The following is a 17,500-nucleotide window of genomic DNA, read 5'->3' as shown; positions in this document are numbered from 1 at the left end:
AGAGACACTATGTCTGACCCCCGCCAGGAGAAAGTGCCTCACTGTAATTGGCCTCTTCTTTCTTTACACTGTTGTAATAAACTCTGCATTTCTCAGTGGTCCATGAGATGAAGAAAAGGACAGAGTGGGTTTCTTTGACACACTCCTTAAAATCTGATATCTCATGTTCTGTGTCCAGAGAGAGAGCAGGAGAGAGAGCAGGAGAGAGAGAGCAGGAGAGAGAGAGCAGGAGAGAGAGCAGGAGAGAGAGAGCAGGAGAGAGAGAGCAGGAGAGAGAGAGCAGGAGAGAGAGCAGGAGAGAGAGAGCAGGAGAGAGAGAGCAGGAGAGAGAGCAGGAGAGAGAGAGCAGGAGAGAGAGAGCAGGAAAGAGAGAGCAGGAGAGAGAGAGCAGGAGAGAGAGAGCAGCGGGCCAAAGAAAGAGAAGGAGAATAAAGACAAAACCCGTTAAAACAAAACTTATTAATAACAACACAAAACTGCTCATTAATAACAACACAAAACAGCTTATTAATAACAACACAGAACTCCTTATTAATAAAAACACAGAACTCCTTATTAATAACAACACAATTCCAGAAGCTGAATTCCATCACATGAACAGTGAACAGTGCTGAGTTCTCTTACTGCTCCTACTCTCCATGTCTTGGCTAAAGTGCAGCAGCGCCTGGAAGCGCCCACCCAGGGTCCCCTCAGACAGGTAGTGTGTCCCAAACCTCTCTAGCACGGTGCGGTAGGCAGCGTAGTTGTACACCACAGGTAGGGAGGAGAGAACCTTCCAGAAGGCTTCTGAGAGTGGGAGGTACCCTGGGGGCTGGTTCTGAAATTGGGCCACTTCGACATCGCTGGAAATCTCCACAAACTGCTTAGACTGGTGGGAGACAGCATCAGACACCAAACAATGAGCCTGGCTGGGTCACCAGACATCTACGGTATATGTAATGCAGCCACTAACACTGCTGGACGTGTTCATCTCTGTCATGTAAAACTGTAATTATTACCTTCATGGTGTTCAGGTCCTCGTTAGATGTGAAGTGGTTGTGACCTGAAGTTGTCCCTTGTGTTGTTTCACGATTTTCAATCTTCTTCATGTAGTGCCAGGAACTTTCATAGAACTCACTTGTAAAGTCGTTTTTTGATTTTACCTTTACGATTAATAAAAATAAAGCAAAACTTTATTTTTATGTCAATTTGCCTTAGCTTTTTTGGTTCAGCTGTGTCCATCACTCGATCAGCTGAGAAGATAAAAGACCATCACCACATCTGGTTTGCTTTAACCAGTCAATACTCTTCTCTACAAGGAGAATTATTGTTGCTCACATATGCGTGACACAGGAGGATGGTGTGAGGCACAGAGGCAATGCACAGTGCGAAACGTGCATGTGTTTGGAGGTTGCAACAGCTAAACCAACTTTTACTAGATAGATAGATAGATAGATAGATAGATAGATAGATAGATAGATAGATAGATAGATAGATAGATAGATAGATAGATAGATAGATAGATAGATAGATAGATAGATAGATAGATAGATAGATAGATAGATAGATAGATAGATGATTTGGTCATATTAACAGAGCTATACATTTTGTCTTGACTCTAAAATGCTCAGGAACCACTGAATAGTCTTTGCCACAGTAGCTGAGGGAACTCTTGGGGTTTTATGGTCTGTCACATCTGCTTTGCTCAGACGGTTCAGCCCACCGTAGGGAGCAGAGCCTACAAACCTCCCCATCTTCACATCTGCTCCTGGTGTCGTGTTGCTGAGCCTCCACCCGTCTCAGCTGCTGTAGTTCCAACCCGACTCCCATGGCTCCACCCCTGTGCCCCATGGCTCCTCCCCCATGACCCCCAGGGAGGGTGACTGGGTGGCAGAAACCACAAAGGATGGGGGGGGTCCTCATCCTTTGTGGTTTCTCCCACCCACTCACCCTCCCTGTTTCCCTCTGGGATTTATGAAATTGAAAGTTAATCAAAATTAAACTCTTTTGAACTGTAGAGAAACTGTAGAGCTCGTGGAGCAGATCGAGGTGTAAACAAACAGAGTTACAGCCCGTTTCTGTCTCTCGGCTGTTAGTGAGGACATGTCTCTTTGTCTCTTACCTGGAAGGTGTATGTGAGGACACTCTGAGGCAGTCTGTAGAAGTCTTGATGGTCTCCACTGAAAGTCTTCTGACACTGTCCACCAAAACTTTTAGTGTTAATGACAGTCCCACGGAACCGCTTTGTCACCGCGTCAAACCTTACAACCACAATACACACAACTCTGAGTGTGAGCATGACTGTGTGTGTGAGTGTGTGTGTGTCTGTGTGTGAGTGTGTGCGTGTGTGTGAGTCTGTGTAAGTGTGTACGTGAGTGTATGTGTGTGTATGTGTGAGTTTGAGCATGACTGTGTGTGTGTGTGAGTGTCTGTGTGTGAGTGTGTGTGAGTCTGTGTGCGTGAGTGTGTGTGTGTGTCTGTGTAAGTGTGTACGTGAGTGTGTGTGTGTGTGTGTGTGAGTATGAGCATGACTGTGTGTGTGAGTGTCTGTGTGTGAGAGTGTGTGAGTGTCTGTGTGTGAGTGTGAGTGTGTGCGTGTGCGTGTGAGTGTGCGTGTGTGCGTAAGTGTGTATGTGAGTGTGAGAGAGAGAGAGAGAGAGAGAGAGAGAGAGAGAGAGAGAGAGAGCTCCGTTACCCCAGGCCGGTGAGCTCTATCTGTGGCGGAGGTTTCTGCAGGTCACAGACTCCTTCACTATTGCAGTGGTGCTCGTCTGATCCATCCTCCTCACAGTCCTGATCACCGTTACACACTAGAGTCCAGCTAATGCACTGTCCTGCACACACACACCAAACACACTGTCCATACCAAACACACTGTCCATATCACTCACCTTCCAAACTCACATTCACACATTTACACAAGTGTAGAGAGCTTTACCAGACTGACAGCGGAAGCGGTCACCACAGCCGTCCTCTAGGGGGCAGCCCTGAGTACTTCTACACGCCTGTGTCCGGAGTGACATCCCAGAACACGGTTGGCCACCAAACTGGGAGTAGACCTTCATGGAGCGGATCTGCGTCTGAAACACATTGACGCATCTCTGGGTTGGTCTGGGGGCCAGGACTGCAATGCTAATGCACCCAACATGTGTGTGCCCTGTAACGCTCCCTAATGCTGCCTGGAGCACACGCAGCTACGGTTCATTCAGTGCAGTGCAAACCCACACGGTTATTCGTTTAGGATTGATTTATCTGCTGGTCCCCACCTGTGTGTTAGAGCAGGGATCACAGGGGCTCCAGGATGACCATTCTACCCACACACAGTCTACCGGCTCAGATCGGCGCATGGGACTGTGGAAACACAGCACAGTATAGACCTACCTCATACAGTCAACGCTTTAAACAAGAGAGAGAGTCAGGGAAAGACAGAACGACACAGAAAAAGACAGCGAGAGAAAGAGACCAACACAGAGAAAGAGAGATAGAGAAAGAGCGAGAGAGAGAAAGAGAGAGAGAGAGAGAGAGTGTTGTGCTTACAGCTGCTGGACTGCTTCATGCAACAGACTGGACAGAAACAGCACAGCCCTGTAGTAGCCAGACTGAGGAGAGAACATCGTGAAAACCTCGACCAAAGTTCTTACCATAACAGACCCCTTTTAAGTCGAACTAGCCTCACGTCAAATCACCCAGCTGTCCCAGCTATGGGTCGGAGTCATTTTACTTACCTTAGTCATGGTGCAGACCTGTGTGCAGTCGACGTACACACGTGTGTGTGTGTGTGTGTGCGCGCACGGCTCCTCACACTGTGTATGCTTCAAGTTTTAGTGCGTCTCCCGGAGCTCTCGAACCCTCACTGTGGCATAGAAAAACAAGCTTTCTCAACCAAGGAAACTCCTCATAAGAGCACAGATGTTGGGGGGGGGGGGGGGGGGGGGGGGGGTTAGAGGGAGGAAAGGAAAGTGAGAGAGAGGAAGAGAGGGGAGGGTAGAGAGAACAGAACTTCCACTTTGTTTTGGGTTTTTTGTTCATTTATTTTTGGCTTCCTGAGAACTGAGGGACTGCTAGTAAAACACATGCACCATGTGGGGAAGAGTTTCTTTACTAAACAATTTATAATGGTTATAAAGGCAAAGAAAGTGTCCCTTTGGTTACTAGACAAAGTATCTGACCTTTCTCCTCTACAGAAATATGAAGGCCAGTACATGTGCATACATGCCCAGAGACATTCCTCGTTACCTTTGTGTTTAACCCGAGAGGGCAAAAGCTGTTTTGGTTTCCTCTGGGGTTGGGAGCTCTGCATGCTCGCGGGATAAAACACGTGCGTCCCGCCACTAGGTGGCGACCAAGCGCCACGCGTTCTCCGCGAGCCTGCGGCATGTGCGGTTTCTGTCCTGCGCTGATGACGCCCCAGGTCACGTGACCTAACCCATTCGCTCATTTGCATAATTAAGAGGTAATTGGGTTTCTCAGCAAGCCCCTCCCCGCCCAGCCACTCACGCAGCAGGCGGTGTGTCGTCATGTATCATATACACACGTCAGAGTGACGCACTCACCCTGTCTCCTCTCTCACACACAGTCAGCATCACATTGTCTGAGTATCTTCTGTTTTTGCAAATACAGTGCATGAATTTACCAGTGCTGGCATAATATGGTTACTGCTTGCAGGCAGAGTGTGTGTGTGTGTGTGTGTGTAGCTACAGCAAATCATATATTGAACAGGGTCAGGGTTAGAGTTAGGGTCAGGGATAGGATAAGTTAGTGTTAGGTTTAGGGTCAAGGTCAGGGTTAGAGTTAGGGGTTAGGGTTAAGGTCAGGGTTAAGGTCAGGGTCAGAGTTAGGGTTAGGGTCAGAGTCAGAGTTAGGGTTAAGGTTAGAGTTAAGGTTAGAGTTAGGGTTAGGGTTAAGGTTAGAGTTAAGGTTAGAGTTAAGGTTAGAGTTAAGGTTAAAGTCAGAGTTAGGGTTAAGTACTGTGTGCCTCCAGGTTTTCAGTGTTTGTTCGTTTATGTTTATGAAAATAAGACACTTTATGAGAAACTCTACAGGATAAAGAATGAGCAGCAGTGAATGTATTTCTAAATGACATAAGATTATGGGTGGAGACCAATACAACTGAACATGACTACACACACACTCACACACCAGTACAACTGAACAGGGCTACACACACTTACATACATACATACATACATACATACACACACACACACACACACACACACACACACACACACACACACACACACACACACATAGCTCTATCCAGTAATCACTTTGGTAGTGGAGTCACTTTAAAACTGTTTGGCTGTGTTTTTGTTTTTAGTGAATCTAAATTATTTTCATAAGTTTTTTCTTTTGGGTTCTTAAGCGGAAGACTGTGGTCACATTAGCGAGCTGAGAGGAGTCTCCCCTAGACCAACACTAGTCTCCTCCCACACTCATAACTCAGACCAAAAGGAAGCGGATTATCTATCATATAACCAACACCCCCACTGCAGAGCTGCTGCTCTCATCCGTTTACAGTCAGTCTCTCTCTCTCTCTCTCTCTCTCTCCCTCTCTCTCTCTCTGTCAGTTAAAGTGGTGGTCCTTCCTTATTAGTATGACCTTGTAATACAATATTGAGTTTAATAAAATGCATAAAGGTTTAACATGTTAAAAATGGTTAGTAGCTACATTATTAAAAACAGCTTCAGTAATAACAATAATTAAACAGTATTAACAACGTTAAGATGATAAAATACTATACCATGATAATCTAATACTATAGCTTGGAAATGTGTAAATATTTTTAGCAGAGAAGTGGTTTGTGGTGTAATTGAGTCTGAGCAGCAGGACGGGGGACGTTGTCACCGTCTCTCACCTCCACACATGACACTTTCTGCTTTAATAGGTGCAGCTTTTAATGGCCATGTTACAGCAATGTGGCATAAAGTTTTAGATTTATAGTTTTGTCTCACCCACACGTCGTGCAGTGAGCACCTGGTCTGTCTGTCTGTCCTCGTCTGTAGCCAGGCTGTGGTCACTGTGTCTCTGCTGTGGGTCTCTGACAGAAAGGAGATACTCTGATAATTCATAAGATGCTTCTACTTTGCTTTCAGTGTTAATTTCATAATCCTAATGTTCCAAATAGGGTTTTTTTTTACTTTATAATCTGATTTATTTTTAGATATGGTGGCAGTGATGGTCAGAGCTGTCTTTTTGTCTCTTCTCTATTACACACACACTCACACACACACACACACACACACTCACCCACACACAGACACACATTAGTGTGTACTTACAAATCCTGGATTATTTTTGATTGAATGGTGGGATTAAGACGGAAGGTCTTCAGTACACCAGGGCTGGGATTATGGCTCAAATGAGAGCTCTGTGGATGCTAGGAATGGGTGAGCCTTGGGTGTTAGTTTGATAGGGTAAGCTACGGTTTAGCGTTACGTCCTGGGATCAGTGGATGGAGAGGGTCTAAAGGGTAGGGATAGGGGCTAGGGAACAGTGTTATAGACTAGGGGGTGTGGTGAGGGTTTAGGGAATAGGGGACCAAGTTATACATGAAGGAACAGGGGCAAAGATTTACAGACTGTAAATTAGAGTTGTGTGAGAAGAATAATTGATTATGGTTCACAGCCAACAGAGTCACACATCAGATTAATAATTGTGTCAAGACTAGACCACGAACTGAGAGCAACACAATCCACCGAACCCAGTCTGGCATGGCCTGTAAGACTCATCTCACAACCATCATCTGCTTTATGCTATAATAGCTGGAAGATAAAACCACCAGGGAACACTGTAGATCAGAGAACATCTAAAAAGATCAGAAAAGGATCAAGAAAAGATTCGTATAAAGTGTTCTATAAAGCTCAGTTAGGACATGTACACTCACAGAAAGTCAGTAAAACTATCATAAAAATATTATTATTGTTCTTCTTGTTATTGTTATTTTTATTAGTAGTAGTAGTTTGCAGATTGCATTAATCTTTAATGAATCTCTAACGCTCTTGTATTAAACTGAATCAAATCCACCTTCAACAGTTTATAAAACTGAACATTAATTGTACATTTGTGCATCATGAGTTCTCAAACGTCCTTTTCTGCTCTGAGATATACTGAGCACGTGACATGTTTGAAGCGTGTTGACAGCATGTTCACCTCAGGATCTGTGGCAGAACTGCACACGAGTGCTTGTGCTTCTTGTGTGCAGTCCATGTTGTAACAGTGGACGGTTCATCGTGAGCAGTCCTGACGCTGACTCCTGCAGATGTAACTGGCGAAAAAGGTGTGGCCTTCTGGAGATGGAGAACACTTCTCTCGCTCTTTCTCTCATCACTCTGCCTCCCTCCCACCCTCCCCTCAGTGAGGTCCCTGCCCAGCTGTGTCAAGCCTTTGTCTTGTTGTGGAAACATGTAATGAGGACACAAGCTGTTACATGCATCAGAATAGGAAAGACTCTGCTGACCACACAAAACCTGCAGCAGGCTTCCTTATCTGCTGTTTACGGAAATCTAATTCTCATTTGCATCGCAGTAGAATCCAAACGCAGTGGCTCATTTTTCTGCTTGGTCCACACAACCTGCATCGGGCCTTGAGGGACACCACACCCGGCCTGCTGCCTACGGCCATCCCTCCGTGACCCCTGGAGATGCTCACACACGCTCCCTTTCATTTACGAAGACATACTTCAGTCTATGAGTTTGGTAGGTGTCGGTAAACCTGAGGTGAGTTATTAGCAGTAGAATACACAACATGAAAACAAGATTTTTACTGTTGTTTAGATGGAGGGAAAATAAAGGTCTGACAGCATAAATTCATTATTTACATTTATTTTACACCTCATTGATAAGAATTCACCAATTTGGAATTTGCATTAAGACACTGACCAATGAAATTCTACAGAGAACTAATGGACTGTCACAGGAACATGCAGTAATACAGTGCGTCACATCTGATGGTCCGGTCACACGGCTGAGAAAGTGTCATTACAATTGACAAGAATAGTTCATAAGACAGCTAGTTTTGCAAACATGGTAAACACCCCTGCCGTAGTAGTCTCAAACACAGCGCCACCTGCTGGCCCATTTCATTTGACCGACAACCACAGCAGAGCACTTTGGGGAAAGTCAGGTGACAGTTGCAGGTAGCAGACAGAACACCACACATCAACGCGTTGGTGTTACTGGAACCCCAGTGAGCTAGTGCTAGGGAGGAGGATGGGTGGCGAGTTATTCCATCACACTACTTTTCCAGGCACACACTCATTCTGAAATACTGCGGACACCAAGAGTCAGTATGTGTGTTGCAATCGCTTACCTCCTCACCCCACAATCACGTAATGCACACACACACACCAGCTGCTTTGGTCTGCCGAGTGCGTCGGGGAAATAACACACACATTTCCACTGAGGACGGTGGGGTAAGTCACATGTTGGTACAATGCTGAATCTATTCATTCACGTAAAAAACAGGAACGTACTAAACAACCGAACCTTATCATGACGTGTGTGGCATGACGGATAATAAATTCAACCGGTTTACACATATTTACAAACTGACGATCATACAAGTTACACCACTGCAGTTACACCTACTATAGGGTCACAGTCACTGCACAGACTACATTTATTCACCATGACAGGAGTTAATATGTCACCGTTACTACACAGAGTCAGGACAGGAATCTGTGATGCACCGGTTACTACTGCAAATCACATAGCAGGAGCAAACTCATTTACACACACACTCACACACTCTCACACACACACACACACACACACACACAACTCAAGAGTTCCTCCCCTTCACCTCTGTCCTCAGTCCAACACACTGCATCTGCCTTCAGACCGCCCTGCCTTTAATTCAGTAGCCCTAGAAATGTCAGAGGAAGGCGACTTTTCAGAGAGGAGGAGAGGGACAGAGTGAGAGAAAGGAAGAAAAAGGGAGCGAGAGAGAGAGAGAAAGAAAAAGGGAGCGAGAGAGAGAGAGAGCGAGCACGCAATGCGGGTGTATCCAGGTGCGGGCGGTGATGGTTGCTCAGGTGACGTTCTCCTCATCTTCACCCAGGTAGTAGTTGAGGGTGATAACCGCGCTGATGAACTCACCCAGCTCCACAAAGTCGGCCGTGATGATGTTCACACCACTCTCTCCTGGACGCTGAGAACGTACCCACTGCATCATACCGGGAAGGGCTCTGTAAAGACAGCACGCACACACACACACGGAGTGAATGTTGGGAGAGTTTCACACTACACTGTCCAAGGTCCCAGCAGAGGTGGCCTGCACTCTGCCCAGTGCCTTCTCACCCTGATGGATACATTTACATGTCATTACATCTGACTGACTACAGAGGCAGGGATTTGTTGCATTATCGTAATATATTCAGTCGAAAAGAGTTTCAAAAGATCTCCAGTAATAATGTTGTCGTTTTCAGACAGATAGGAGAAGAGAGAACGAGAGGGACCGAGTCTGGCCAGCCTCCACACTCACCCCTCCACCTCCCTACACACCCACCACACCACACTCACCCCTCCACCTCCCTACACTCACACCTCCACCTCCATACACCCACATCCAACTCCCCACACTCACACCCACCACACCACACTCACCCCTCCACCTCCCTACACTCACACCTCCACCTCCATACACCCACATCCAACTCCCCACACTCACACCCACCACACCACACTCACCCCTCCAGCTCCCTACACTCACACCTCCACCTCCATACACCCACATCCAACTCCCCACACTCACACCCACCACACCACACTCACCCCTCCACCTCCCTACACTCACACACACCCACCTCCACCTCCCCACACTCACACACCCACCACACCACACTCACCCCTCCAGCTCCCTACACTCACACCTCCACCTCCACACCCACCTCCGCCTCCCCACACTCACACCCACCACACCACACTCACCCCTCCACCTTGCCACACACACCCACCTCCACCTCCCCACTCACCACACCACACTAACCCCTCCACCTCCTACACACTCACACACCTCCACCTCCCCACACTCACACCTCACCAGTGTCATGACCAAGGAAACATAACCAAGCCCAGAAACACTTCTGCCTATACTTTCAGCTATCCAGCAGACACTGGTGCATTGTGGGTAATGAACATCTGTGTGTACCTCTCTGTGATGGTCTCTCTCAAGCCGCTGGCAACCCCTTTCATTACTGTGCTAGCTTTGGGTGTCAGAACCATCTGGGACACGAAGAAGGTTCCCTTGCGTCGGCGGTCGGTCACGGCAGCCTGCAGGAACTGGATCAGCTTGTCGGGGTCTGTGGTGTTGGCCCAGGGGGCCGGCATCATCTGACCAGGCCACAGGAAGGGCACCTCCAATGCCATGGGGTTGTGGTAGAACACCAGGACCTGGTACTCCTTCTCCCACAGGTACTTCAGACTGACCTCCTGAGCGAAGACGACGGGGCACAGGCGCTCGCCGAACACCAGACGCAGCATCTGTACCAGCTTCTCGTGGTGGAGGTTCTGGACTCCATAGAAGTGGTTGAAGTCCAGAAAGACGACCTCCCGTGCGTGCGAGGCCAGGAAGGCATTGATCTGCTCCAGGCCCTCTCGCACTGTGGCACTGAACAGCCCGTGGGCGAAGTACAGCTCGTTGTCGGGGTCTCGCGGCTTGGTGGAGATGCGGAGGTCAAAGAAGCGGATGCCTGCCTCCAGCTGACTGGAGAAGTTCATGGTCTGCGTGGCCAGCCATTTCCTCATCAGCTTCTTGGCCACGGTGCCGAAGACGGAGACGAAGTTCTGCACGGTGTCGGGTTGCTCCGGACCGACGGGGGACGCCTCGTCTATGTAGAAGCTGAAGGAGTCATGAGATCCTGTAGGACAGGAGAAACCTCAGGAGAAGAACATCACTAGCGCACAAGAGTACCGTGACAGGCCACCATGACATTTAGGTTCTAGAAACTGCTACCTGCTGTCCAGGGTGTCAGTGCATGTCAGGACCCTGCACGCTCACCGTGGAGAGCTCAGAGGCTCTCAGAGAGGAGCACGTCTCTCGCACTCCCCTCTCACACTCTCACCGAGTGTCCTCAGTTCAATCACACTCTTTTCTCTTCTGATTCCACACCACTGTTAAGAAGATGCACTGTGACTGTGTGGAAAAGGAAACTGGATACTCCGGACGCTGCTACATTAGAAGGGAGAATGAGGAGGGAATGTGTTGTGGGACCGGAGGAGAAACAAGGCATCTCACGGCGGACCGTGCTGAACACACATTAGCACAGGAGCAGAGCGCTTTAACAGGCCATGGCAGTGCTGCAAAGAAGGATGCTAAATAAAGTTAGAGAGAGAGAGAGAGAGAGAGAGAGAGAAAGTGTCAGTTTACTGTAAAACTCTGCATGTTCACCTCGAAGTGTCCGCGTGTCTCCAGTCAGCGAGTCAGACATCACATCCCCTGGTTCCTGATTACTGAAAGCATTATGGGAAAACTTGGTGTTCCTAGCTCTGGCTCTGATTCCACACTATTGCGCACGTGTCCTTACTGGGCTCCACCCAGGACGCTGGTCGTGTGAAAACAGGGAGGAGGGTCTGAGAACACAATCAGCAGGCATGTCTCTCTAGAAGGCGGCCTCAGGAAAACATCTATGAACACACACGTCAACATTTTTAATAAAACCTAGCAAATCCATTTAATCAAAACAGCCCCTGCTCAAGAAACACCAGGGTCATCCGAACAGCCACAGAACAGACCAACCCCGAACCGGATATGCAGGTCCAGGGGTGAGCCAGCAGACCGTTAGACCCACTCGCACTCATCTGGTCATCACAATGTGGTGGTTTCAGGGCAGAAGATCAGAGACCAGAGCACCACTCCCTCATTACAGACCAGCCTGCTAACCTCAGTGCCAAGACTACCAGGGATAGCAGGTCAAATAACTTCATGGTCCAATATGACACCAATGTCATAAATCACCTCCCAGTCCAGTACGGAGAGGCCCAGTTCCTCCAAGCACGGCATCTCTGCAGGGTATGAACTACCCACACTATGAGCTACTATCAAAATTAGCATTCTGTGTGTATTTAGGGCTTTGGAAAGACTCACACTCACTCTAATATTGAGTAGTACTAACACACTCCAGTTCATTTTAGCTCGGTTCTGCTGTTCATTGTCTTGTTCTCTGCACAACACTTCCATATTTCCAATAGCCACACTCATTAATGAGCTGTCATAAAACAACAGGAGATCCTGGTTATGTTGGCTATGCATTCATGAACGCATGTAGATCAGTTCATGTTTTATTGATAAGGTTTTGTATGAACCGTATTTATATGTGCATTTAATGCATAAATGTTTTAATAAACACCTGGCCTTTGGTCAAAACCAGGCCACTCATCAAAGAGGCCAATAAATGTTGACACAACACACACAGAGAACAGATCTCCAGGTCAGGTCAGGTGAGTCAACAGTGGTAACATGAATGGTGAATTACATCTGTTCGATAGGTGTGGAGTATGTGTATAAAGAGATCACTAATTTATTGAAATGTCATATACAGTACAATGGCAATAAAAATATGTTCATTGTTTTGCTATATTATGGCAACACTGGGTCTGTCCAGTAATCATTTTCCAGCACACGTGTTACAGCGTGTTACACTTGTGGTTAACGTGCTAAACAGTCTTTAGCATGAGAAGATATTAAGAACTTAACTAACTGTAAAGCACCAGCTCCACTTTAAAACTGCTCCGCATGACCCCGCCTGTCAGCGCACCTCAGCCCCGCCCCTTCAGTGTTAACGATCCCCACAAGGCAGGATCATCAAATAATCTCCCCCCCCCACACGCCGTGGTGCAAGTCGTAGGTCACGTGACTGTGGTGCGTAGTGTAAAGTGCGAGTAAAGCCTGTGACCACGCCTGCATCTCACAGTTCTGTCAGCCTGAGCTTTTCACACACCGGGAGTGAAGTGAAAAGGAAAGAACTGCTAGCGAGTGTTTCTGTGAACAGCAGCAGAGAGAAGCCGCAGCAAACACAATGCTCAGAACCAATCAGATGCAAACTGCACTGGTGAGGACACGCCCCTCATCAGGGAGCAGCAGACAACAGCATACGATCACATGCGGTGACAATGTTGTTAGTAAAGAGCAGGAGCCTGGAAAACCAGCATGGCAAGGTGCAAGTCTCAGTCCCAAGTATGTGTGAGACAAGATGGAGACAAGATGGAGACAAGGAGGCTTTTCACAGCAAGACTGTGCAGCTGACGAGACGTCCAACGTCTGCACACTGCAGGGGTACTGCACAACACCTGTAGACTCCAAGACCAGGAGTGCAGTTCTGATGACCAAAAGAAGCCAAACACACTACTAGATGTTCAGAAGACCAGTGGAGTTGATGAGATATGGCACACATAAACAGAGTGTGACAGACCCAGTACACAAGTGGGATTTTGCTTTCTAACGTGTTCCATGTTTTCGAAGATTTACAGCGGAGTCGGAGCAGTTCTCAAATTTTTAAAAAATCACAGCACACAAAAAATCTGAAAGGGAAAAATATAACCTTCATAAAAACAATGACTTCCATAAAAATTCAGTAAACCTCAGCAGATCCTGGATGTTTTGCCAAGTAGTGCTCTATCAACCTGCAACACAGTCATTCCCAGTGCTTTCTCTATACAAGTCATATTCTTCTTTTTGAAATATGTTTTCTTTAGTAGTGTGTCTGGTGTCTGTGTCCTTCTGCCATGTTAAGGTACACCTACTGAATGGTGTAGGTGTTTCTTGAATTAATTCCACAATTCATCCGCTCACAGGACTTCTCTGTGTGCCAGGTTATTTTCTATTGTTAAGCTCACCACTGCATTTTTTTTCACTGCGATTATCACCTGCTTTAATGGCACCCTTCTTTGACTAATCCAAGGTTAAAGTCTCCTAACTGACACTACCCCACAGTTCACACAGTGAGCTGTATATTTGCGTTTCTCTGAACCAGGCGTCTGCCTCTCACCACAGCAGTGTGTAGTGCAATACGTTTAACTCTTTCTTAAATGTCCGATCTTTTTCTCAAGGAAACCTTCAGGCCACACTGTCTTTTCCCAGTTGTTCTTGCTCCTCAGCAGTAGGTGACTCAGGTGTACGTCATATAAAAGTTAGTGACATGGTGAGCTAGGAGGAGAATAAATAACGACGTTCTGGTGAAAAGAAACAGGCACTCAGAGGAATCTTCAGCAAGAACTACATCCCCCATGAGCTGCTGGACATTCAGACATTTCTCCATGTTAATGTCCACTGCCGTTTTACTGATGACCTTCAAGCCAAATGCCACAACACGGTAGAGACTCGGCTAACGAGTCTTTCAGCTCAGTCATCGTGTCCTGGACTGCGGCCCAGACCATCATCCAGCCTATCGGCAGAGCTGTCCCGGCGCTGCACGGTCTCAGAGGTCTGACTAAAGCAGGTGTAACAGGGTCACGACCTCATCAGAGCCATGGACCAGCAGCGAGGAGAGGACACAGAGACTGGTGAAGCTTCATTTGCTGTGATCCAGACGGGAAAGTCTCTCAGTGCTGAAAACAACACAAACCACTTCACCCCAGGTCTGCCTCACTCTTATGGAACTCACAAAGGAACGTCATACTGTGTGCATGCATGTCTGTGAGCGTGTGTGTGTGAGGTTACTGCAAAAGATAAAACCTCATTCCTAAGCGCCTCTATATTCAGATCAATCAGTGATGTTGAGATGGGAGAGTGTGAGACATCAGTGATGTCTCTACTCCCTCCAGGAGACACCAGCAGCAGACACACACAGGCTCATCTGAAACACACAGGCACACTCAGATACCCAATGAAAAGAATCAGAAACTTGACTCTCCCACTGTGCTGAGTGACCTTCCCGCTGTGGGGTGAAGAGGAAACAGCTATAAAGTTGTCTAGATCAGGGCCAGGACAACAGCCCGAGCCTACACATGCTTAGATGACCCTGCTGACATGAATGAATAAACATTAAAGTGACTCAATTTGAGTTCAAGGGCCTTTTGGGAGGAAATCATGGGATGTGCAGGTAACTATTAATCAAAATGTTCAGTAGGACTGTTCATTTCCCTGAAATATCACAAACTGGAAGAGAAGCTCTGACAGGTCATTACCCACCTATACCTCAGGTAATAATATGCTCAGCCTGTGGAGGGTGCCGTCATCTCTCGGTTCTGTGACCTCTCACTGCAGGGCTTATTATGTTTGTGTGGGAACCAATCATTCCTGGAATCTTTTCCCATAATTCACCAGAAGCAGGAAACGTGTAAAATGGAGCAGATTTTTTTAGGGTGGTTTGACGTAGTTGTGTAGATGTAGTCCTGCCTCATGACCCTTGAAAGGTTGGAGGGTCAGAGGGAGACAAATCATTTCACACCAAACCATCTTAACGTAATTAACGTGATCACGGTTCTATGAATTTAAAGTGTCTATGTGTAGTTTTTATGAAGACAAGCTGTTTCAGGGTTATACTCTCACTGTGATGTCAAACTATCCTGGTCATGTGATTAAACTGGGTAACTCACTGTGGAGTAGAGCTGTACAGGCTTCCCACTTACGGGTTCTGACATTCCAGTGATTAACAAAACTAGATAGGTCATACGACCACTGCTGAAAGCAGAATATACAACAGGTCATATTTAACAAGTCGAAGATAACAAATCATATATAAGTTCATATTTAACAGGTCATATGCTAATTCCTTAAGTACTGATCCTACTGAAATTAATGATTTTTCCAGGGAGGCTCCAGCTTTGGTAAACTCCGTCCAGCAGTGACAGATGGCTGAGAGCGCGCCAGTCGTGCGTCAGAGATGCAGCAACGGGACGTCAAATCACTCCAGAAACCCCATCTCTCTCTCGCGCTCACACACACACAGGTATCAGGAGTCAAGGTTTCTGCAGCCCTATACATTACCCTTTATTACACAGCGAACACACACACACGGATGTTTTTACACGAACATTGTAACAAACGCGGCGGTCTGAATGCGTAACGGCCAAGGCAAGCGGAGTCAGCTCCATTTACACGACCGGATACGACGGCTTTTACGCTTTGGGTTTGTTCCTCGTACAGGTATGGGTACATAATTAGTGCGTGCGCTTGTCTTAACGTGGGGACGCGAGCCACCTTGCTTACGCTCACGGTTCACCGCGAGACTAGACGCCAAACATCTGACACGGGCAGCGGAGTCACGTGAAAAAAACGCGTCGGAGAGGGACAAGCCGCCCCATTGTGCGTGCTGAAGTACCGTTACACACCGACATTTAACCATTCGCAATAAAGTGCCAAAGAGAAGCCTGTGCTTGCCTCCGAACCCAGCCCAGCCCAGCCCAGCCCAGCGGGCGTGCGCCGGCGGCGGGCGTCCACGCGTAACCGCACACGTGTCTCCTCCCGGCCCCGAGCAACAAGTGTCATGTTCGATCTCCTTCACCCGTCATCGTCAGACACACACACGCTTGCTAAACGCACGGCGCTATTTACCGATGTCAGACGCACACTTGCTAAAGCACATCAGCAGTGGATCCGCGCTGAGATCAAGAGTTCCGCGACGAGCACGCACTACGACACGCGCGTTAAGTTCAACGGCTTTATTTAGGACAGGGCACAAGCGCACACGACGCTCCGCGCAGTCCGGAGCGCGTTTCTCTCGATGCGCACCAGGGCTACCGCGCACTCACCCGGTATCGCGAGGTTCGTGAGAGGCAGAGCGTGCAGGTTCTCGGGCAAACTCGCCATCCAGTCCGCGTAGCGGAGTTCACCTTTCCCCTGGGACGATGCCATGCCGCCGCTTCGCGTGCGCTCCGTGCTCGTTCTGTGCGCGCAGAGTGCTCCCTGCACGAGCTCGTTCCTCTGTCAGCGAGCCCGTGCGCGAGTTCACAGCGCCAGCGTTGCCACACCCCCGAGACGGCGCGCACGCACGACAGTGTTCCAGCCTCCAGCTCGCACTAAACGTCTCCGCAAACGCGCGCTCGCTGGCGGCGTCCGCGTGGCCCTGTAGACGGTGATGTTCCCTCGTCTGTATAATTAATTCGTTTGAGCTCGTTCACAACCGCCCTGTATCCCCGTTTATGGCTACTATAGCGCGGGCGAAATCTGCTCCATTTTGCATTAAAACGTGCAGACGAGCATCAGGCTGCTGTGCATCTGCTAGGCGGTGCACTGGCAGGGAGACCGCACCCGCGAGCAGGACGCAACCTCACGGCGGGACGACAAGTCGCAGGGCAGGGCAGCCTGTCTGAGCGCGGCGACGGATGTAAATGCACCAAGTCACAAATGACACAAACGAAGCCTCTACGACAGAAACCTTTATTATGTACAAACCGCATGGGCCTCCCCGTGCTCGCGTGCATCGACGCAACGCTAAATGTGGAAAAAAAAAACGGTTCCTGTTCCGCGGATCAAGAAAAAAGAAAAGACAGGTTCGTTTGTTTCAGTACAGAGAGAGGCGAGTTTAATCTGTTTCAACACAATATCAGTCATGTATCTAGCGATTGGGCCCCAGAAGCGTTA

At 48.0% G+C, this 17,500-nt stretch overlaps 3 protein-coding genes across 5 annotated transcripts in view; all 3 read right to left on the bottom strand.

Moving 5' to 3' along the window:
* The window catches only part of c7a (complement component 7a), an 11,108-nt gene extending 7,254 nt beyond the window's left edge, over positions 1-3,854 (bottom strand). The window contains exons 1-9 of one of the 2 annotated variants that reach the window (XM_035536175.1): positions 3,705-3,854; positions 3,517-3,578; positions 3,246-3,330; positions 2,918-3,059; positions 2,675-2,813; positions 2,102-2,240; positions 999-1,142; positions 625-868; positions 43-168 (exon numbers count right to left, since the gene is read on the bottom strand). In XM_035536175.1, the coding sequence (XP_035392068.1) occupies positions 43-168; positions 625-868; positions 999-1,142; positions 2,102-2,240; positions 2,675-2,813; positions 2,918-3,059; positions 3,246-3,330; positions 3,517-3,578; positions 3,705-3,713 (1,090 nt within the window). In that variant the 5' untranslated portion in view covers positions 3,714-3,854. The remainder of the gene's footprint in view (positions 1-42; positions 169-624; positions 869-998; positions 1,143-2,101; positions 2,241-2,674; positions 2,814-2,917; positions 3,060-3,245; positions 3,331-3,516; positions 3,579-3,704) is intronic. The other variant, XM_035536176.1, reaches the window with a different exon arrangement.
* Positions 3,855-8,303: 4,449 nt separating this feature from the next.
* plcxd3 (phosphatidylinositol-specific phospholipase C, X domain containing 3) lies at positions 8,304-16,837 on the bottom strand. Its single transcript, XM_027026190.2, has 3 exons — positions 16,669-16,837; positions 10,130-10,838; positions 8,304-9,167 (listed from the first exon to the last, which is right to left on the bottom strand). The coding sequence occupies exons 1-3, from the start codon at positions 16,769-16,771 to the stop codon at positions 9,011-9,013; spliced, it is 969 nt and encodes a 322-aa protein (XP_026881991.2). The 5' UTR covers positions 16,772-16,837; the 3' UTR covers positions 8,304-9,010.
* A 445-nt stretch (positions 16,838-17,282) lies between these two features.
* The window catches only part of oxct1a (3-oxoacid CoA transferase 1a), a 22,207-nt gene continuing 21,989 nt past the window's right edge, over positions 17,283-17,500 (bottom strand). For both annotated transcript variants that reach the window (XM_027026189.2, XM_027026188.2), the window contains one exon: positions 17,283-17,500. This exon is cut by the window's right edge and continues 305 nt beyond it. The gene's annotated coding sequence lies outside the window, so the exon portion shown is untranslated.

The sequence above is a fragment of the Electrophorus electricus genome, chromosome 18 (genome assembly GCF_013358815.1).
Source record: "Electrophorus electricus isolate fEleEle1 chromosome 18, fEleEle1.pri, whole genome shotgun sequence".
NCBI lineage: Eukaryota > Metazoa > Chordata > Actinopteri > Gymnotiformes > Gymnotidae > Electrophorus > Electrophorus electricus.
The sequence above is the reverse complement of the archived record's forward strand: the minus strand, read 5'-3'. Positions and strand labels throughout refer to the sequence as shown.